This window comes from Capricornis sumatraensis, chromosome 7 (assembly GCF_032405125.1).
Source record: "Capricornis sumatraensis isolate serow.1 chromosome 7, serow.2, whole genome shotgun sequence".
Classification (NCBI taxonomy): domain Eukaryota; kingdom Metazoa; phylum Chordata; class Mammalia; order Artiodactyla; family Bovidae; genus Capricornis; species Capricornis sumatraensis.
Window position 1 is genome coordinate 19,045,390 of NC_091075.1, and position 23,974 is coordinate 19,069,363.

At 36.9% G+C, this 23,974-nt stretch overlaps 1 protein-coding gene across 2 annotated transcripts in view; it reads left to right on the forward strand.

Annotated features, from left to right (window-relative positions):
- The window catches only part of COL25A1 (collagen type XXV alpha 1 chain), a 491,061-nt gene that overhangs the window by 327,514 nt on the left and 139,573 nt on the right, over positions 1 to 23,974 (forward strand). For both annotated transcript variants that reach the window (XM_068975168.1, XM_068975169.1), the window contains exons 6-7: positions 3,314 to 3,340; positions 3,490 to 3,516. In XM_068975168.1, the coding sequence (XP_068831269.1) occupies positions 3,314 to 3,340; positions 3,490 to 3,516 (54 nt within the window). The remainder of the gene's footprint in view (positions 1 to 3,313; positions 3,341 to 3,489; positions 3,517 to 23,974) is intronic.

Below are 23,974 nucleotides of genomic sequence, written 5' to 3' on the forward strand. Positions count from 1 at the left end.
TTGGCATTAGTAATTGGACTTTGGGGAAAAGAGTCGTTTCTGTTGCCCACTGTAAAATAATTTCATAAAAGCTTTGACCTCAGACCTGCCATATCAGCTTACAAAGTGAATTTGGGGGACGGAGACAATGAGAGGCTTGGCCTCTGAAATCTTGCATGCAAAATAAAACTAAACTTTAAAGAGAATCTTTTGGTGGCCGTGGGAGGGGGAGACTGGAGACGAGTTCACAATGATTGTAAGTGACCTTACAGTAGCTGGCTGATTTAAGGGTCGTTTTTCTTAACACTGGTGTGTGAGAAGTGCTTGACTTTGGCAATAGGCCATTTAGCTTTTCCAGAAGAGTCTGTTTAGCTTTTCTAAATCAGCGTGTCCCACCATATCCTCCACCAGTGTTTAGAACATTGCCAAACTCATTATAGGCATTCACCTAATGTACATAAAAATCTAATTAGTTAAACAACATGCTACTTAATCAAATCAAGACCAGAATTTCCATTGTAATTCTAAAACTTGATGCTAGGTATCCTCTCATTCTTTTCTTTGGGCTTCCTCTGCTCCACCAAAATCAAAATCCTACTTGTAGAGCATTAGTGAGCATTTTGTGTGTGTCGAGAAGGACCAATACATTTCTTAAACTTAATTTTAAAAGATACCAGACAAACTGTCCTCATTACATGCTACCTGATTCACTGAAAATATTAAGAAAAATGTTAAGAAACATAGTTTTCTTAGGTTCCCATTTTAATGGCAAAATTAACAGGCCATAAGAAAGAAAAGGGTTTGTCTAGTTGTTTCCATTATCTTAGCCCATCTCCCTCTCCCAGCTGCTCTAAAATTCCTCTTTTCCACATTTTGAACTTGAGATCTTGAATTCACTGTCCTTGACGCTATGAAAGGCAATTGGGAGACATTCAAGAGAGCATCTAGTGAAAGCAGGCACCCATTAGGTTTTCTGAGAATCGAGTTCTAGAGCTGCATCCCAACACTTAGCACCCTAATCTGCTGCTTTTAAAGTCACACAAAACTAGCTTACAGTTCTGGCCACCTCACTTACAAGAGACCCAACCTTGATAATCTTCCAGCTTTATTTCTGGAATCTGTAACAGGAATATCATGATACTTTCCTCATTAGATTGAGAGAAGAGTAAATATAGTAACAGGTGAAAGTCCTTTGTTGATGGCAAAATGTACAAAATAGAAGACATGATGTTCTTGTTAATGTCATGCTGACCTTACAGCTGTTACCAGAAGTGCTGCAGAGTGGGAATTTGGCATAGCTCCTCTGTAACTCGTGTTTAGCAGCATATCTTTTGGTAGGTAGAGCATTCTTACATTCCCACCTGAAATGAGACAGCAGTCTCCATGGGACCTTGGGAGGGACACTTTGCTAGGATTTTGGCTTTACCCCCGACTTGTGTTTGTCTCCCAACCCTGCTAAAGAGGACGGTGAGAGACTGAAGGTAGCTGAAATGCTCCACTTCCTCTGGTAGGCTGAGTCCTGAGACATGACTTCATCTTTGTTGTTGTTCAGTTGCTCAGCCCTGTTCGATGCTTTGCGACCCCATGGACTGCAGCACACCAGGCTTCCCTGTCCTTCACTATCTCCTAGAGCTTATTAAGACTTCATGTCCATTGAGTCGGTGATGCTATCCAACCATCTAATCCTCTGTCATCCCCTTCTCCTCCTGTCCTGAGTCTTTCCCAGCATCAGGGTCTTTTCCAATGATCGGCTCTCTGCATCTTTAGCTCCTAAAAACTTTGAGAGCTAGGGAGGAAAAAAAAAAATCGATGCCTCTAGAATTCATGTTTCCTGCTAGCATTTTTGTTCAAAGGTGAAAAAATCTCAGTGCGGCTGAATAATAGACAACTGTCCAACAAAATAAAAATCCCCAAAAGACCCACCCATCATCTGATTTCTGACAAAGATAACACTGTACTTTGATGGGGAAAGGAGGCATTTTCAGTGAATGCTTTTGGGTTAATTTGATAGCCATATGGGGAAGAAAAACATCTTGACTTTGACCTCACATCATATAAATGACCTTGGAAGAGGCAAAAATTTCTTAAGCGGAACACTAAAAGGGATAACTATAAACATAAAAAATGTTAAATTGAGTTTAAGAACTTCTGTTCATCAAAAATACCTTTAAGAGAATGTAAACTCAGTATGCAGTGTGGGAGAATATATTTGTAATAAATATATTCTTTTCTGACAAAAGACTTATATGTAAAGAGCTCTTATCTGTCTATCTAATCTATTTATGCAATGTATAACATATGATAAACTCTAGCAAATGATAGGACAACTCAATAGAAAATGATATGAATAAATACTGTATGGAAGAAGATACAAAGATACAAAATGGCCAATACATTTATTAAAAAGAGTTCAACCTAATCACTGGAGAAGTACAAAAATTAAAACACTCTGTGAAACTACTACACCTCCCACCAGAATGTCTAAAATGAAAAAGATGGAAAATACCAAGTATTGGTGATGACACAGGGCAACTGAACATTCTCATACACTGCTGATGGAAGTATAATTGTTAGAACCATAGTGAAATACTATTTGACAGTATCTACTAATAATCTGAACATATGTATTCTCTGTAATGTAAAAATTCCACTCCTAGATATACACCCAATAGAAATGTATATGGTTTTTCAGCAAAAGACATACACTAGGATGTTTATAGCAGCATATTTATAATATCCAAGACCTAAAAACTTCTGGAAACAAATGGATGTCCATAGTAGGACAAATACATAAATAATGGTTGATTCACACAGAGTGATATTATAAGGTAATGAGAATGATCTACAACTACACACAAAATTTTGCATGAATTTCACACATGCTGAGCAAAGGAGGCTAAAACACCGAATGGATGATTCCACTTATAGAAGTACATTTATATAGAGTACAAAAACAGGTAAACTATCCTATCAGACGTCAGAATAGTGATTACTGTTGGTGGTGAGAAGTAACAAGGAAACATCGCAACAGGAACTTTTGGGTTTCTTTAGCTACATTCTATGTGCATTAGATATATTTAGCTTGTGAAAATTTATTCAGGATTTTATATACTTATGACATAAATGCTTTCCTGTTTATATATATGATACCATTTTTGCATTCTAATCATATTATAATTATAGTTTTAGAACCTAAAATTCCTTGAGAAACCTCACTGACAGTTACAAATCTGTGTCCTTTGCATGAATCTTGTGACTAACCCTAGCTGATCTAGTCACGCTACATTTTAAAATTTATTTAAAAACTTTTCTCTCTCTTTTTTCCTTATTTCAGGGTCCTCCTGGTCCAAAAGGTGATAAGGTAAGAAAATATATAGCAGAAACAAGTGAAGTTAGTGGAAATCCATACTGGCCTGGCTTATACCATGTTATATTTAGATCTTTTTAACGAGCATCATCTACAGACTTTATTCTAAAAACTATCTATCTTCTCATTTTCCTACTCTACAGGGAGAACAGGGTGATCAGGGACCTCGGGTAAGTTGTTCTCTTCCTTTCCTGGGCAGAAAATTAGTTTTTAGCTCCAAATTCATTGAATTAAAGTAGCCCTGGATCCATAACTATGTTGTGTTATGTAATGGCTAACAGAAATGCCATACTACTTACAACTGAAATAGCCTTAATTATAACTAATGTTTATATCTTGTTGCATTATCTTAACTTGATGCCTGTAAATAGGACACTCTACAACAATGATCCCTTCTGATTAAGGGCCAGAATCACAACTAAAAGTCAACAACAACCACCCTTCCATTGGCTATTGGGTCCTTCAGATTAGTATGCATTGTTTTGTAACATAGAGGCCATGTGGATTCCTATTGAGTTTGGCTTTTTTTGCAGTTAAACTTTATGTGCCATTGCATAAATATGTTGTATTATAGATGAAAATATTAATGCATTTTATATATTTTGTTCATAAGTTTGAATAATCTCCCTTGGAGATTATTTGAATTTCTTCTTCTTTATAGAATTTTAAACAGATAAAAGGTATAATATCATTTAGCATTCCAGGGAGGAGGGGCATTCTTTTATTCTTCTCCAATGTGGCTTTTTAACCCATCAAAACACAGTGGTGAATGCTTTGTTGTTACCTTGGTAGTGCCAAGTCCTCTGCCTCACATCTGTGCCTTATTACCCAAATGTTCAGACATACTGTTCCAATGATGTAGTGGCTCTGTGCAGACATACCTCTCAATTTTCTTGTGTCACTGTGCACAAATGCAAGTATTTGGTTGAAGAGAGTAATTTTTTACAGCAGAAAAGCACTTTTAAAACTTTCAGGTTGAAAACAGACACTGTGTAGGTTTTTTGTGAAATTCACCCTGTGAAGTTAATTATGGAATTTACTTACACTGCAGTATCATGAAAGATACAGTCAATGAAAACTTGAAAAGTTTGTACTCTTACTCCTCTTGTTTAGGAAACTAGATGAACATTATAGTATGATTTACCTTCCTTTCTATTCTGCCATTTCTTCATGTAGAAATAATGACTATGCTTCAGAGCATTCTGTGTCTCCTGGCAGTTTTTCTGCCTGATGTCCAGTTGAAAGTTCATCTTGATGGTCAAGGATTAAACATCTTGAGTGGCATGGATGTGAGGGGAATAAAATTCTCATAACCTTCAATGATTAGAATGTATGTGGCAGTTATTTTTCGTGGCATGTTCCCATGCACTGAGTATCATTTCTTTCTACATGCAATATCAAAATCACTCAACTTGCCCTTTCCAGGTAAGAGAGAAACTGTTTCTATTCTAAGAAATCTTCTTTTGGCAAAGGAAATGAAAGGGTGGTTCACAGCTTAGCTGTCATCAGTGTGCACACAGTCCTCATTTTCAAAAAGGTGTGTTGGCTTTCATCATTCCCAAAAGTGATGATTGATTATAAAGTGAGGCCAAATTTTCAGGATGAAATCTGAAACCATGTGAAATTCACCTGGTTTCATGTTGCATTACAAACTAAGACTTGGACCAGGTTCCTTGCAAGTGTGGCCAAAGTTCATGAACTACTTTGACGAACCTAGACTGCCTTTCATACAGATTTCAGCCAATTTTCACACTGACTGGGGCCAAGTTTCACACAATTCAGGGGCCACTTAGCATTTTAGCTGGAAAGTGGCAAAAATTGATCCCATTTTCATCTGGATTTTGCTTTGGGTTGAAACAATTTCGTTTGAATTCATAACGCAAGATGAATCTTTATGGATAAAAATTTAAATGTCCTGGGAAGTAGATATGAATGTGCACATGAGAACTTATGGAATTGCCTGGCTTTTCTCAGATTCTTAATTTAGAAACAAGGCAGGACACATTCGGCAGTCTTAGATTTATAATATAAGTAGTGTCAGCTACTTACTAGAAAATTCACAAATCAGTATGGCAAAATGAAGATTTTACATTTCCGGGAAAATCAAAAGTTAGTTAGAACTGGAAATGTCTTTAATTTTAATGAAAACCAACATTTCCCATATTCTTTATGAGCACACTATTCCAGCTGATGCTGACAGAGGCTCTCTTTTTAAAAATGTAGATCTTTGTATTTAAATATCCTTTCCATTTTCATCCTATCATGGAATTTTGAATTTTGAACAAATGTCATTTCAAGTAATTTATTTCTTTCCATAATTAACTATATGATCTTCCATTATTTTAATTCTTTGTTATATGACTTTCCACTGGGATGTATGCTATTTCCTTGAAAGTGAAGTCCTCTCTTTTTTTTTTTTTTGGCTCCCCAAATACCAGACAGGAATATAATAGGTCATAATATGTGAATCAAAGAAGGAAAAATTTGAAGATAAAATAAATATTAAGAAAGTAGAGCTATCTTGAAATACTTGGACATGTATTTATCAATATATATTGAGTGTCTGCTATGCTCAAGGTACCATACTTAACAGTATAGAGAATACAAATGTATCCACTTCTCTCTTTCTCTTCTAATATCAGCAGATTCAGCCTATCCTCATCTCAGCTTATTCTCAGTTCTTCATCGCTAGTGTAGTATTCCAATTGATTTTGTTTCTACTCTTACCCTGTACAATGCATTTCCTAAACAGCAACCAGAAACCATTTTATGCTTTAAATTAAATTGTGTTACTCCTTGTTTTAAACCTTAGAATGAAATGCAAATCACTATGCTTGGCCTCCATGGACCTTCAAGATCTTGCCCTTCAGTTCACTTCAGTTCAGTCGCTCAGTCATGTCCAACTCTTTGCGACCCCATGGACTGCAGCACACCAGGCCTCCTTATCCATCACCAACTCCTGGCTGTTTACTCAAACTCATGTCCATTAGGTCGGTGATGCCATCCAAGCATCTCATCTTCTGTCTTTCCCTTTTCCTCCCACCTTCAATCTTTCCCAGCATCAGAGTCTTTTCCAATGATTCAGTTCTTCGCATCAGGTGGCCAAAGTATTGGAGTTTCAGCTTCAACATCAGTCATTCGAATGAATATTCAAGACTGATCTCCTTTAGGATGGACTAGTTGGATCTCATTGAAGTCCAAGGGACCCTCATGAGTCTTCTTCAACACCACAGTTCAAATGCATCAATTCTTCAGTGCTCAGCTTTCTTTATAGTCCACCTCTCATATCCATACATGACTGCTAGAAAAACCATAGCTTGACTAGATGGACCTTTGTTGGTAAAGTATTTTCACTTTAACATGTTGTCTAGGTTGGTCATAACTTTCCTTCCAAGGAGTAAGTGTCTTTTAATTTCACGGCTGCAATCACCGTCTAGGTGATTTAGGAGACCCCAAAATAAAGCCTGTTATTGTTTCCACTGTTTCCCCATCTATGTGCCATGAAGTGATGGGACTGGATGCCATGATCTTCGTTTTCTGAATGTTGAGCTTTAGGCCAACTTTTTCACTCTCCACTTTCACTTTCATCAAGAGGCTTTTGAGTTCCTCTTCACTTTCTGCCATAGGGGTGGTGTCATCTGCATATCTGAAGTTATTGATATTTCTCTCAGCAATCTTGATTCCAGTTTGTGCTTCTTCCAGTCCAGGATTTCTCACAATATACTCTGCATATAAGTTAAATAAGCAGGATGGCAATATATAACCTTGACGTACTCCTTTCCCTATTTGGAACCAGTTCGTTGTTCCATGTCCAGTTTTAACTGTTGCTTCCTGACCTGCATATAGGTTTCTCAGGAGGCAGGTCAGATAGTCTGGTATTCCCATCTCTTTCAGAATTTTCTACAGCTTATTGTGATCCACACAGTCAAAGGCTTTGGCATAGTCAGTAAAACAGAAATAGATGTTTTTCTGGAACTCTCTTGCTTTTTCAGTGATCCAATGGATGTTGTCAATTTGATCTCTGGTTCCTCTGCCTCTAAAACCACCTTGAACATCTGGAAGTTCACAGTTCATGTACTGTTGAAGGCGGGCTTGGAGAATTTTGAGCATTATTTTACTAGCGTGTGAGATGAGTTCAATTGTATGGTGGTTTGAGCATTCTTTAACACTGCCTTTCTTTGGGATTGGAGTGAAAACTGGCCTTTTCCAGTTCTGTGGCCACTGCTGAGTTTTCCAAATTTGCTGGCATATTGAGTGCAGCACTTTCACAGCATCATCTTTTAGGATTTGAAATAGCTAAGCTGGAATTCCATCACCTCCACTAGCTCTGTTCGTAGTGATGCTTCCTAAGGCCCACTTGACTTCACATTCCAGGATGTCTGGCTCTAGGTTGGTAATCACACCATCATGATTATCTGGGTCATGACGTTCTTTTTTGTACAGTTCTTCTGTGTATTCTTGCCACCGCTTTTTAATATCTTCTGCTTCTATTAGGTCCATACCATTTCTGTCCTTTATTGTACCCATCTTTGCATGAAATGTTCCCTTGGTATCTCTAATTTTCTTGAAGAGATCTCTAGACTTTCCCATTCTGTTGTTTTCCTCTTTGTCTTTGCACTGATCACTGAGGAAGGCTTTCTTATCTCTCCTTGATATTCTTTGGAACTCTGCATTCAAATGGGTATATCTTTCTTTTTCTCTTTTGCTTTTGGTTTCTCTTCACAGCTATTTGTAAGGCCTCCTCAGACAACCATTTTGGCTTTTTTGCATTTCTTTTCCTTGGGGGTGGTCTTGATCCCTGCCTCCTGTACAATGTCATGAACCTCTGTCCATAGTTCTTTAGGCACTCTGTCTATCAGATCTAATCCCTTGAATCTGTTTGTCACTTTCACTGTATAATCATAAGGGATTTGATTCAGATCATATCTGAATGATCTAGTGATTTTCCCTACTTTGTTTAAGTCTCAATTTGTCAATAAGGAGTTCATGATTGGAGCCACAGTCAGCTCCCGGTCTTGTTTTTGCAGACTGTATAGACCTTCTCCATCTTTGGCTGCAAATAATATAATCAATCTGATTTTGGTATTGACCATCTGGTGATGTCCATGTGTAGAGTCTTGTGTTGTCTTGTTGGAAGAGGGCGTTTGCTGTGACCAATGCATTCTCTTGGCAAAACTCTATTAACCTTTGCCCTGCTTCATTCTGTGCTCCAGGCCAAATTTGCCTGTTACTCCAGGTATTTCTTGACCCCCCTGCTTTTGCATTCCAGTCCCCTATAATGAAAAGGACATCTTTTTTGGTTTTTAGTTCTAGAAGGTCTCGTAGGTCTTCATAGAACCATTAATTTCAGCTTCTTCAGCATTACTGGTCAGGGCATAGCCTTTGATTACTATGATATTGAATGGTTTCCCTCAGAAACGAACAGAGATCATTCTGTCATTTTTGAGATTGCATCCACATACTGCATTTTGGACTCTTTTGTTGATTATGATGGCTACTCCATTTCTCCTGAGATTCTTGCCCACAGTAGTAGATAGAATGGTCATCTGAGTTAAATTCACCCATTCCAGTCCATTTCAGGTCGCTGACTCCTAAAATGTCGATGTTCACTCTTGCCGTCTCCCGTTTGACTGACCACTTCCAATTTGCCTTGATTCGTGGACCTAGCATTCCAGGTTCCTATGCAGTATTGCTCTTGAAAGCATTGGATTTTACTTCCATCACCAGTCACATCCACAACTGGGTCTTATTTTTGCTTTGGCTCCTTTTTGCTCTTGCCCTTGCCTACTCTATGACCTCATCTCAGACTGGTCTTGATCTCCGCCCACTATGCTCCATCCACCTTGTCCTCCACATGTTCTTTAAACACAACACACTCTCAACTTGATGACTTTCCATTTGTTCTGGACTGGTCTTCTTGTGATTAGGTTTTTCTTATCATTGATATTTCCTCTCAAATATCTCCTTGGGGAGAACTTCTTAGCTTCAATGTAAATCTGAGATTATCCTATTTTGTTTATTTATTTACTTGCTTCTTTTTAAGGAAGAGCATCTGCAAAACATTGTTGTTCAGTCACTCAGTTCTGTCTGACTCATTGTGACCTTATGGACTGTAACACGCCAGGCTTCCCTGTCCTTCACTCCCAGAGTTTTCTCAAACTCATGTCCATTGAGTCAATGATGCCATCCTCATCTCATCCTCTGTTGTCCCCTTTTCCTCATGCCTTCAATCTTTCCCAGCATCAGGGTGTTTTCCAATGAGTCGGCTCTTTGCATCAAGTGGCAAAAGTATTGAAGCTTCAGCTTTAGCATCAGTCCTTGCCCTTCTTTAAAACAAAAACTCCATGAGAATAAGGACTTGTTCATACCTCCATCACCTAGGACAATAAGAACTAAATGAATATTTGTTGAATGTTAAAAGAAAATATTATTTCATCATTACTACCTTCAAGGAGCTGGTGATCTCATGGGTGCCTGAATAAGAAAACTGTGTGGTTGCAGATTATACGCCTTGAATAGCTATACTAAGCCATGCTAGATCAGTGAAGCGTCTTCCATTTTAAATAATCACTGGAGACTATAGAAAAGATGGTATTTGAACTAGGACTTGATAAATGGGTAATCATTAAAGGATTAAATGAAGAGCAAGACATAAACATTCCAGGAAGAAGAAATGGTTCAAATAATACTACACAAGCAGGAAATGACAGGATTCATTTAAGAAAAAAAAAATTCCATTTGCCAAGGAAATAAGTTAAATATAGAAAAATTCTACCCATATAAATTTGCAAAACCTTTATTAAAGTTACATTATAGAACATTTTTAATGTCTTGTTTGGTGGGCGATAAGGACCCATTGAAGATTTTTGAGTATAACATTTATTGTGTATTACCACTAGACTATTTAGTATAATTACAAAATGTTCCTTATGAAAATCTATATGGTAATAGTATCCAGTATGGAAAGGAATTGGAAAAGACTGAAAGGAAGGAGACTGAGTAGACTAGGAAATGATGTCAGTCTTCTGGTCAAGGTCGCAAAAGTCTGGGCTATAAGGATAATGTCCAGTCTTCAGTGGAGAATTGAGTAGAGGGCATGGACTGGCTCAGTCTGGAACATCAGGTTGGAAGTAAAGGGCCACACTGAGCAGAACTCAGTATCATAATGAGCAGTGGAGTGTGGTAAGTTGGTGAGCCAAGGCAGAAATTCCAAAAGAATGACCAGAATATTGGAGAAAGCTCTATGTGCAGTAGAATTCGAAAGGAAATATTTCGATTTCCTTTGCATCATCTCATCAATAGTGTCTGCCACAAGCACCAAGCAAAAACGTGGGCAGACAGAAAGGGAAAACCAGGATTGTTACTAGTAGAGGAGAATTTGACAAAAGTTAAGTCTTAAAGCAGAAAGTGAGAGAAAATTTTGACCCACACTGGATTTACATCCAAAATCAGTCATCATGGGTAAAGTTGTGACCATGTTAAGTTTTCTAAAAAAGAAGAAGAGAAGTAATCAGGGAGTAAAATTTAAAATATCGAGATGAAAATTTAACAGCAGTCTTGCAGCTAACTGGATGTTGGAGCTGAGGGTGATGAAGATAAAGATAGAGCCGAGGTTTCCAGCTTGATTCCTTGATAAAATTGGCCAGAAGAGAGTCAGGGGAATAAATGATAAGCTGAATCGTAGTTATGTTGAATTTGGGATCTTGATGAATTACTCCGTTGGAATAGTGTAGCCAACCGTTGGAAATATGAGACTAGAATTCTGAAGTGGTGTCCCAACTGGAAAGAACAGTTACATCGCAAAACTGTCACAGAGTAACAATTGAAACCATAGGAGGAGAAAAATGAAGGGTGACAGAACGAAGATAGAAGCATTTTAGAAATATCCACATTGAGCGAGTAGGATGGAAAGGAGACTCAGGAAACAGTGAGCATTCAAAGGAAAAACCACGACTCTGCAGTGTTTGAATAAGGCCAAATTACTTTTTAAAAAAGTGGCCATCAGACTGTAATAAAAAAAGCCACAGGGATGAGAGCTATTAAAAAAAAAAACAACCAGGGGCTCTGTAACAATCTAGAGGGGTAGGATGCGGAGGGAGGTGGGATGGAGGTTCAGAGGGAGGGGACATATGTATACCTATGGCTGATTCATGTTGATATTTAGCAGAAAACAACAAAATTCTGTAAAGCAATTACCCTTCAATTAAAAAAAAAAAAAGAACTTTTGGACTTGGTGTTCTGGAGTCCTGGGATAGTAAGGAGGCGCATTTTGTTCAGTGGTGAGAGTGAAAGTCAGATTGCAAGAAGTTAAAAGTGAATGGTAGGAAAGATGACTGTCTTTGAATGCTGTTGATGGCATATGATTTAACGCAGAAGAAATGACTAACTTTTTTGGCATGAGCTTTCTGTCAGTATACACTGAACCAATTTCAAGCCTTCAGTTTTAGGTATAATATAACAGCCATAGATATCATTTGGTTTTCTTCTACAAGAAACTGAGAGTTAGATTTCCACAGATGAATGCATCCTGACATTGGAACTGCACTTTCCTCCTCGATTCTTGGGGAGATGTCATTACAGATTTGCTGTTCATCTTTGTTTTTGCCGTCAATCGACATTGCACTTCAGCAGTTAGGCCTTTGGGCTGTATGGTCAGGAGGGTGCTTTTCTATGCTGTCAGTTACCATACTCATGCACAGTTTTCTTCATTTCATCCTCAGGGGTCTGTATTACAGACTGTTGAGGCTAAGCATTTGCTTTGTGTTCAAGTAGAAATTGGAAACCCACCATAAGGGAGTCGTAGGGGGTTTCCTAAGCCAAACGAAAGCTGGACTGAGAAATAATATCTCATGAAACAGTTATAATTGCTCATCACTTAGAGTTGTACAACTTGCAGAACATCTTTCTAGGTAAATTAAACATATCATCTCTAAGCCTCACTACAGTTTAGCAAAGTACATTATCAGTTAAGAAAAATAGGAAAAGTGAATGCAATAGAGAGAGATGATTATATCCACATGGGCTGGGGTCAGGCTGGATAGGGATCAGTTCTAATTCTGCCACTATCTGTCTTCATGGTTATGAGAAGGATTAAATAAAATAATGTATGAAGAATCTATAATAAGCCCTCAACAGGTCATAGCTGATTATTCTCCCAAAGTTTCACATGAAGAATCTAGAGTAAAGTAACGTGTCCAGTTCACACAATTTGTACGTGATAGAAGTGGGATTCAAACCCAACTGTCTCAGCCTCTGGTTTGCGCATCTCCTGGTGGATCATGCTACTTCCCTGTCAATCAAGTGGTTGGTATGGCCATCAACCTCAATATGAAAAACTTGGGGTTACCAAAATATCTAAGACTGGATTACTTATTTATTGAGTTCTTAAAATATGCCAGCCACTCTATGACAATATGTATTTCAACAATTCTGGGGGCTTCCCTGGTGACTCAGCAGCAAAGAATCACCTGCCAATACAGGAAACGTAGGTTCGATCTCTGGGTGGAAAGGTCCGCTGGAGAAGGAAATGGCAACCCACTCTAGTATTCTTGCCTGTGAGCCTGATGGGCTGCAGTCCATGGGGTCTCAAGAGTCAGACACGACTGAGCGATTAAACCTACCTATTCACAAACTGCATTTTCCATGTACTCCATCATTTATTCTCAAAGGTGAGTTAGTAGCACAGATTTTTTTGTTTTTCTTTGACGTGGGCCACCTTCAAAGTCCCCATTGAACCTGTTACAACATTGTTTCTGTTCTATGCCCTGACTTTCCAGCCTCAAAGCATGCGGGATCCCAGCTCCCCGACCAAGGATTGAACCTGCCACCCCCTACACCAGAAGGCAAAGTCTCAACCATTGGACTGCCAGAGAAGTCCCAGTAGTACTGATTTTAATATGATATATTTATTTTTCTGATGTAGATTGAGCTCACACGGGTTAAGTGACTGATTCTAGTTCTTTCACACACATCTCGCGAAAGACAATGCTGGAACTCAAACATGAAAATCAAGTTCTGCCCTCTTTCCATGTTAGGCTGCCTCCAGATCACCTCTAGGACCTTTTTCAACTTTAGGATCCATTCCTCTATGAATCAGAAAAAGTTGGGGAACACAAATGAAAATAAGTGCCTCTTTTTTCTTTGCAATCATGATAGTCACAGTCTTTACAATTCATGCACCGTCAACCCTCCGGGAAACGAAGAAATGGCTGAGTGCCACTTAGTAAACCCTGGAAGCTGTTGTCATGGAGCTTAGAGAGGCAGGGCAATGCTGACTTCCATCCAAGCACGTCAGAATATCCAATCAGCTTGTCGTGATACAGTTTCACTTCTCAGCTCGGGGGCACCAATTTGGAAATTGTGTAATAGCAAGACCCTGGTGGATTTGCTGTTAGTGATGTTTTTCTTCAGGATAGCCGAATGAATGAAGCCTGTTTTCCGTAGTTCATGATGCTGCGCTTATATGTTCTACAAGGTATTTTGTTGCAAAGCTTCTCTTTGCAAAAGAGATTGAGTTATATTTCTAGATCAGAAGCTGAACCAGAATGTCAAGTGTAAAAAGACTTGAGACTTTTCAGCATTTCCACATTGTTGCCTGCACCCACTGTTACTACCGACCTCTCTCTCCTTCATTATCAAAAAGGGCTTTTGCCCAGTTCATGCAGACTTCTGCCCTCATCATGAACCACAGCCCCGGGCTTTGATGTTAATGACTCAAATTTCATTTCTCTGTCTTAGTGACTTAAAAACAGCCTTAAAAATAAGCGAAGCTATTTTAATGTTTCATCCTGTCTTTTTAAATTAGGGTATTATGTTGTTCTGAAATTGTGGTACATTTGTTAGTCAAACTTAGGCAGTAAAATGAACAGACATGATGAAGTTATCTTTTGGCTACAAATTAATCTTCTAATCAGTTGGCTACCATCCCCTTGCCAAATAACACAAAGGCCTGATAAATAAAAGATTTAGTGGTTATTGGTCTCAATATCATCAGCCAACAGCTGGTCTTAAATGAGTCCTGAGTTCTCACAGTTTCAATAAGCCACCCAGGAGCACAGCCTAACTATTTTCATCAAATTCTCTTCTCTTCCCAGTGTATTCAAATAAATTTTCATAACAGCTGGGACTATGAAAAATTGATAGCATCTTAAAAACATCTTCAGCAAGACAGATTAAGTTCCAGAAAAGGAAAGCATTTAGAAGTTTATTTTATTATCTTAACCTTTGTTGACTTAAATGATTAAACAGATTCTTGGCTCTGCTAAAGCATTTAGGCCTGGATATTAATTTGATGTTCTTATTTACTTAACCCTTGCCTTTCTCTTTAGCCCTAATGAATACACTACTCATTTGGTACTGAATGTATTGCCTGTGAAAAGGGAATGGATATAACACAATGGAAAGAAATAAATTGTGAGAAAATTATTTTAATGATTTCCAGATTCAGGAGAAGTTGGCATGGAAACTGCAAGCTCATTAAAATTTGCAGACATTCTTGTTATAATTTATAATCAGAGTTCTTTTTTAAGTGTTCTGTCATACTTCAAACCACTAAGAGCCCAGGAGCATTTGTAAATTTGTCCTAATGTGGTTTAATTTAAGGAATAAAGTATTTTTACAAACAATTATTGATAAGTAGACAATATTTCCCTTGGAATTCAGTGTTGGAAATTACACCTCAGTTATTGACTTTATAACTGTGTCCATTAAGGAAAAGAAAAAGAGGTATTATGAGATGTTGAGGAAGAGACTCTATTTACGTCACTTTAAGTCTTGACATTTTTTGTCTAATGTGAAGTATAGTACATATAATCATCCAGTGGGATAAGCTTTTATACAAAATATTTGGAAGCAAAAGTGAACATTTCACAAAACTCTCATATTTAAACAATACACACACACATAGAGTACTTGAAAAAGCCTGAGGTTTGAGTCCTTAACTGAAAATTAAGAGCTTTAATTAATAATTAACAGTGGAATTATCAATGACCATAGATGTATTAAAATAAAACCAAATTCATTGCTAAGTATATCCTTTGACAAGGAATTCTGGAGAATAATGCCAGCTGGTTTAAATAACTGTTGGATTTCCTTTTAGTCGTTTTTAATGCAGTGACCTTCATACTAAGATAGCTACTCATTATGTTTTATGAAGTAAGGGAAAGATTTCATTTGTCTACACTTGTACTCATTGCTTATATCAAATGCAATATTCTTTTTTTTAAGTTATTTTACTTTTTTCATGATTTATATATCTTGACTTACACATTACAATCTATTCAGGCTAATATGATTTATTTCACATTTTTCTTGAGAACTAGTGGAATGAAAGATTTTAGATGTATATATATATATTTCATATTATTCCATTTATATTTCTTTTGTTGGAATTTTGCAAGTGCTGCTTTCTGTGAAATATTTTCTAAATAATTTAAAGAATTCCTTGATAGAAAATTACATGTACACCCATGGTGGATTCATGTCAATGTATGGCAAAACCAATACAGTATTATAAAGTAAAATAAAGTAAAAATAAAAAGTTAAAAAAATAAAGAAAGAAAGAATTCCTTGATAGAAAATTGATCTTTTCTGAAATGCAAAACTAGACAGCTGATTTTATTCTTTATTTTATTTTACTCTTTTGTCTTATATTTAAGCAAGATAGTTTTCACCTGAATTCACAATAATTCAAGTGATTAGTTAATTAATTAGATTTATTAAACCATATAATATGTAGCTATGATTTACATTAAGTAAACATATAGTAAAATGTGGAGGAAAGACAGATTTGGGGACTTTCAATATTATATAAGAAAGAGAAAGTAAGCCTTTAGGTAAATAAAATCTGTATTTGAAATGGACAAAAAATAAAACCTAACATACTATAGTTGGTAACATCTATAAATAATGCTAAGTTGCTTAACATCTGTAAATAATGGGCATATTGCAAATAGCAAATACAGCAATTTACACTAATAAAATCCAACACAATTACCACCTTTCTTTTTCTGTCACTCCTAAATGCAAAATTATAGTTGCAACAAAATGTTAATGAGGTGGATTAACCAAATAGAAATCATGAAAGTATGAAACAGCAGATTTTTAATGGTGCATCAGGATTTGCAGATGGGACTAGAATGCAAGACTTTATTTTTGACTCATCCCTTCAGACTGGGTGGAAAAATGGCTTATTCATTGACAGATCATGGTCAGGGAGAACGGTTCCTGTAGGTCTGAATGAGAGGGGTCTCTGGAAAGTCATTTAGTGCCAGACAGCAGCATCCTTTCATAAGCATACCTCCACTAATGTGTCCAGCAGCTCCTTGTAGGAGACACAGGCTGTAAATCACAAGTGGCAAACAAGACTGGCTTTGTAGGAAAAAGATGTCAATTGTGAGGTCCTACTTCACATACAATTCTAAAGTGACTAGAGAAAGTCAGGAAGATTTGATTGTCATTCCTTAGAAGTTAGTTAAATTTTATTTGAAAAATGTTGGTATTCAGATAAACCTTTGTTGACCACTATTATTTTTATTATCACAAGTAAACTTTTAAATGACTTACACGTAACAAATAATAATAATTAATAACATTGCAACATTATTGTTTTTATATTTCACATACCAAGAAAACTTCTGGACCTTCTTGTCATACTTGATGACCTTGTAAGTTGAGAATAAATCTGTTGATAGAGAAGTCTAAGTGATGGATAAGGTGGCATTCACATCCTCTAATGTAGCATTAAAATATCAAAGAACTAGGAGCATCAGACTGTTTTTCCAGGACAGGAAGTACAGTTAGCTCCAGTCTGAAAGGAATTCATTAGAATTAAGATAGGGAAATGCTGGTGAGTAACTAAGAGAAACCGGCATGGCAGAGAGTCACTGCTCTTCTGGCTTGAAGCCTGTGTGATGTGATGAGAAATAACAGGAACTAACTCTAACCCTAGGAAGTACAAAGGGGCAACAGGTGGTAATTCCTGCCGCATTCACCGTGTCTTCAAAAGGACATGTCAGCCTGAACATTCCAAGTTTATTGGCAGGTGAGAAAAAAAGCTACCCAGAGACACCACCGGATTTTTAATTAAGAATACATTCAGTGGTTTTAAAAAATAGTTTGATTGCTTGGGTCTTTCATCAGTTTATTTTTAGAAGCTGAGTTAATCTGTTTATCTAGATTATTAAAACTGTGGCCCAGCTCTGAAGGATCGCACCCAACTCTTGACTGCATCAAAAGAGGAGGCCATCAGCACGTGACATTTCTGGGATGGCTGAAGGGAGATTCTTCCACTGGTGAAGTAGGAAGTGTGGAATGAAGGATGTGACCGAGGATCTGCGCCCAAACGCAGAACACGCCAGAGAATCTTCTAAAACACAAGTTACCTGTGTTTGGTAGTTTGTTTATTTCAAGGTGTACAAGTGGTTTCTCATATCAAACACTTGCTTTTTTGCAACAATGGCTTAAAATATTATAATGCTTGTTATTCTGTATGTAGGTGTTAAGACCGATATCATTCTCATTAATAAGAATTATTCTACTTATAGAGATAGATATATACACATATGTGTATCTGGATATTTACTTACAATTACACTGCCTATACTGTCTTAGCAAAACGAGTTCTCCATCAGCACAGATTATTATTCATATACACAAGTTATAAACGCATAGAAATGTGAACCAACCCACTCTTGTTCATATTCTGACTCCTATTAAGAAAAGGCATGTAAATATTGAAAGCAATTTGTTAAGTTCTTCGGGAAGTAAATGATATTTCTTCCTTAACTGCTTTTTAAAACAGCATTTTTGTGCTCAGTGTGGCATTTTAGAATTATCTAAAGAGATTATAAATTAACTTTAATAGTTTCATGCTTAATTTTTCTTTGCTCATGTCTTAGCCTGCAAGGAACACTGTTCTCAATGTTCCTTTGCAAAGTAAGATGGAAATGATCACAGTAACAGTCCTTGACAATCATATCAACATGACTCTGACTCTGCAATGGTCTACTGACTGAGCTTTCTCATGATCATCTTTAGGAACAAGGAATTTCCTTGACTTGACTATCAGAGGAAACTTCGCAATCTAATTCAGAATTCAGTTGCTGTTTCTTTGTTGTAGCTGTTCAGTAGCTCAAACATATCCGACTCTTTGCAACCCCATAGACTGCAGCATGCCGGGCTTCCCTGTCCTTGACCATCGCCTGGAGTTTGCTCAAACTCATGTCCATTGAGTCAGTGACCCCATCCAACCATCTTGTCCTCTGTCGTCCCCTTCTCCTCTTGCCTTCAATCTTCCCCAGCATCAGGGTCTATTCTAATGAGTTGGCTCTTCACATCAGGTGGCTAAAGTATTGGAACTTCAGCTTCATCATTAGTCCTCCCAATGAATATTTAGGATTGATTTCCTTTAGGATTGACTGATTGAATCTCATTGCAGTTCGAGAGACTCTCAAGAGTCTTTTCCAACACCTCAATTCAAAAGCATCAATTCTTCAGCGTTCAGCGTTCTTTACGGTTCAACTCTCACATCCTTACGTGACTACTGGAAAAACCATAGCTTTGACTATACAGACCTTTGTTAGCAAAGTAATGTCTCTGCTCTTTAATATGCTGTCTAGGTTGATCATAACTTTTCTTCCAAGGAGCAAACTATGGCTGCAATCACCATCTGCAGTGATTTTGGAGCCCAAGAAAATAAAGTCTGTCACTGTTTCCATTGTTTCCCCATCTATTTGCCATGAAGGGATGGGACCAGATGCTATGATCTTCATTTTTTGAATGCTGAGTTTTAAGTCAGCTTTTTCACTCTCCTCTTGCACCTTCATCAAGAGATTCTTCAGTTCTTCTTCGCTTTCTGCCATAAGAGTGGTGTTATTTGCATATCTGAGGTTATTGGTATTTCTCCCAGCAATCTTGATTCCAGCTTGTGCTTCATTCAGCCTGGCATTTCACATGATGTACTCAGCATGTAAGTTAAATAAGCAGGGTGACAATATACAGCCTTGATGTACTCCTTTCCTAATTTGGAACCAGTCCGTTGTGTTCCATGTCCAGTTCTAACTGTTGCTTCTTGGCCTGCAGAGAGGTTTCTCAGGAGGCAGGTAAGGTGGTCTGGTATTCCCATCTCTTTAAGAATTTTCTACAGTTTGTTGTGATCCACACAAAGACTTTAGCATAGTTAATGAAGCAGAAGTAGATGTTTTTCTGGAATTCTCTTCCTTTTTATATGATCCAACAGATGTTGGCAATTTAATCTTTGGTTCCTCTGCCTTTTCTGAATCCAGCTCAAACATCTGCAAGTTTTCAACTCACGTACTGTTGAAGCCTGGCTTGGAGAATTTGGGGCATTATTTTGTTAGTGTGTGAGATGAGTGCAATTGTGTGGCGGTGTGAACATTCTTTGGCATTGCCTTTCTTTGAGATTGGAATGAAAACTGACCTTTTCCAGTCCTGTGGTCACTGCTGAGTTTTCCAAATTTGCTGGTATATTTAGTGCAGCACTTTCACAGCATCATCTTTTAGGATTTGAAATAGCTCAGCAAAAATTTCATCACCTCCACTAGCATTGTTGGTAGTGATGCTTCCCAAGGCCCACTTGACTTCATATTCCAGGATGTCTGTCTCTAGGTGAGTGATCACACCATCATGGTTATCTGGGTCATTATGATCTTTTCTGTATAGTTCTTCAGTGTATTCTTGCCACCTCTTCTTAATATCTTCTGCTTCTGTTAGGTCCATACTGTTTCTGTCCTTTGTTGTGCCCATCTTCATGTGAAATGTACCTTTGGTATCTCTAATTTTCTTGAAGAGATCACTAGTCTTTCCCATTCTATTGTTTTCCTCTATTTCTTGCATTGATCCCTTAGGAAGGCTTTCTTGTGTCTCTTTGCTATTCTTTGGAACTCTGCATTCAGATGGGTATATCTTTCCTTTTCTCCTTTGCCTTTCATTTCTCTTCTTTTTCTCAGCTATTTGTAAGGCCTCCTCAGACAACCATTTTGCCTTTTTGCATTTCTTTTTCTTGGGGCTGGTTTTGATTACCATCTTCTGTACGTTACTAACCTCTGTCCTTAGTTCTTCAGGCTGTTTCTTAGCTACCTTATTTCTTTATATTTCTTAATGGTTGAGGACATCAGAATTTTCTAGAATGGACTCTAACATGTTCCTTGCATTTAACATAAGTTATGGAAGCACCTTATAATTTTTCAGTCTTGGCTCTTCCTTACTTTTAATTTATTTTTATTCTGAAGAACTGTTCTTTGAGAAGGTAAACATTGGAAAAATTGTAAATCATTAGTATAGTTTTATCAGATGTTTTGAAAATCGGAAGCTATTTTGTCTTAATCACCATGACTGATGATGAGCATGGCATACGATACATCATGGACTTCCCTGGTGGCTCAGGTGGTAAAGAATCTGCCTGCAATGCAGGAGACCCGGGCTTGATCCCTGGGTTGGGAAGATCCCCTGGAGAAGGAAATTGCTACCCACCCCTGTATTCCTGCCAGGGAAATCCCACAGACAGAGGAGACTGGCAAGCTACAGTCCATGGGATCAGAAAGAGTTGGACACAACTTAGTGACTAAGCGCAGCATGACACAGCATATGGCAAAAAGCCCCTAGCTACAAATTAACCATTGTTATTAATTATTTACATTTCTTTGATATTATGTCTTATTTTAGAAATTTATAGTCTATATGACAATTGCAATAATTTTGATAATGAAAACAATAATAAGAAATATTTTACCTTCATATTGTTATTTTTTATCCACCAAGTAGATAACTACTATGTTTAAATTAAAACCTTCATCCCTTACATATACCGCTTTTATTTTTTTGGTATAGATGAACATAAATTACTTCTACTTTGACAAAGCAAAGTTTCTAAAGAATTTTCAGAAATTCTAGAGTACAACTTTATAAAGCCATTTTTGTTGCCTTTTTTGCTCAGTACGAAGTTACTTTCAGCCTTACAACCTTTTGTTTTGTAGTCATTCATAATTAATCAATAATATTGTAAAAGGAAGTGAACTTTGAGGAATAACAGGAAGAAGGGAATATTTGGACATTTTGGATCTGTTCAGAAAATTAATGTAGAGATTTACAACTTCATCTTTCATTTTACACTTTGAGGCAGAAAAGTCAAACAAAATTGACATAGAAAAAGCTTGCTATGTCACCAGTACAATGTTGAACATTAATGCTGTAACTCTATCCTACTCTTTTGGTATTACTTCCACTTGGGATCCCTATAGTTCTAATAAAATGTGTCAGAGAAGAATGCAGAGTTTGAGTTATGGTATCTACCTAGAATTTTATCAAGTAACTTTTATAATAACTCAAGATTTTCAGAATGTGTCAAATGAAATGGCACGTGCCAATAGGGTTGTAGTTTGAGAAGTTGTCACAGCTTATGTGAGATTTCTTTTTAGGGTGGAGAGTAACATTTTTGGTTGTAGTGGTGGAGAGAAGTGCAATCTCTTTATTTTTCCTTATTTTTGAAATGTGCTATACTGTTTTGTACCATCTTCCCTCTATGCTTTGTTTTGAACCAATAATTCTCATGAGACAGAAGCTACAAACTGTGTTCAGTTCAGTTCAGTTCCGACTCTTTGCGACCCCATGAATCACAGTACTAGATTCCAATAGTAGATACATTGTTTTTGGCTTACCCAAATTACTTGTTAATATTTTAATGTTGGGCAGTTTCACACAAAATCTTATTTTAAAACTCCTCTGGGAAAATTAGAGAATCTGATACCACTGGGTACATATTCTTTTATAATATCAGTTGGCTGAAGCTGGATGGAATCTCTCTGCTTTAGATAGGGCGTGTATCTTGCCCACTTCAGTTATTTACATACCGGAGTTTGTAATACTCAAATTAGAGATGAAGATGATTTTGCTTCTGATATTACAATGACGTGCATGTGTGCTAAGTCACTTCAGTTGTGTCCAACTCTTTGTGACCCGATGGACTGCAGCCTGCCTGGCTCCTCTGTCCATGAGGATTCGCCAGGCAGGACACAGAGTGGGTTGCCTTACCCTCCTCTAGGGGATCTTCCTGACCCAGGGATCGAACCTGCAGGAGACGTAAGAGACAGTTTCAATCCCATCAAAATAGACACAGGTAACAAAACATCCGATGACAAATCATTTCTCTTATATAAGGATACATTATTGCCTTTGATTTAATTTACATGTAATTTGTTTTTAAATTAGATAGAATTCTTCTTACAGTGGTAATTGTCAACCTATGGTATTAAAGAATTTTTTAATTAATATACCAAGTCTGTTCAAAGGTCTAAATTAGGAATAGTTCAAGGTGATAGTTTTATACCAAGATGGAAATATAATTTATGCTATCTTTCAAAATTTTGTTGAAATATAAATTGTAAATAACAGAATTTTTATTAAGCTACCCCTTTATATATAGAATAGTAATTAAATGACATGCAATAATATTGAAAGATATACTTTAGTCCTTTAATTATATATGTTTAAAATTAGAAACAGTATAGACATTGAAGGCTTACTCTTCGAAGTCATTCCTTTGATGGAAAAATGCAGCCCCTAATTACAGAATTTCCTCTAGGTTTTTCTTAGCAGTATATATATAGTGTGTTGGTTTATTACTTAAGATAATAGTATATTGTAGCTAAAGTTCACAGATATTTAAAATCATAAGTTTAGTTCCATATGTTTTTATTGGACCCAAATAATTTCCTTTATATTAGTCAGTATACTTCTAGAGACATCCATACTATCAGGCACTGTATATTTCTTCTGGGTTTTTGTTGTTCTGGTTGTTTAGTTATATTAATGGAATCATCTCCCCTTATAAACATTTCTGAATAAATTGCCTTTATGGAGCACCAATAAAAAAATAAGTTAATAAATTGTTTGGAATTGCTCTTTGTAGCTATACTGACAAATCCTAGGGAACAGAACTAATTTGAGTGATTATTATTTGACCCTCTTTTCTCTATATTCTCCTTGATGTAAAAATAAATTGAAACCTGATTTCTCTGAGTGTAACAGATACAGAATCTGAGGGTGTGGTTAAAATGATTTTAAAAAGATAGCATGAAGAGGATCCTATAATGTAGATCATATTTCCCTTTATGAAAAAGAGTTGCATGCATTTGAAACATTTTTTCTTATAGTATGTTTAACTGCTGGATAGTATAGAAACTAAAAACTGACTTTTTATTAGAATTTAAAAGTATTTTGGCAATGTCTGAAAGGATTTCCAGGTAAATCTTGATTGTCCTATTCTAAAAGGGTGGTGAGAGGGCAGATAATATGAGTAAGAGAAATTCACTTGCTGCTCTATTAACTTTTCTCTTATAACTGCAAAATAAACTCATTTCACAACCAGTCAACTGACTAAAAATTCACATAGGATATCCTAAGCTCATCATGCCTGAGTTTTGTTCAAACACCTTTAGTGGCAAGGAGCTCGCTCTCTTGAGAAGCAGACTGTTCTAATTCTAGACAGTTCTAAATATTACAATGTAACTTAGTCATTCATTCATTCAACAAATATTTATTGTTCCTTCTTTTGGATTAGCATCGGCTGTTCACTGCTTCCTATCATTTAGTTTTCGTCCTGTCTTCTAAACT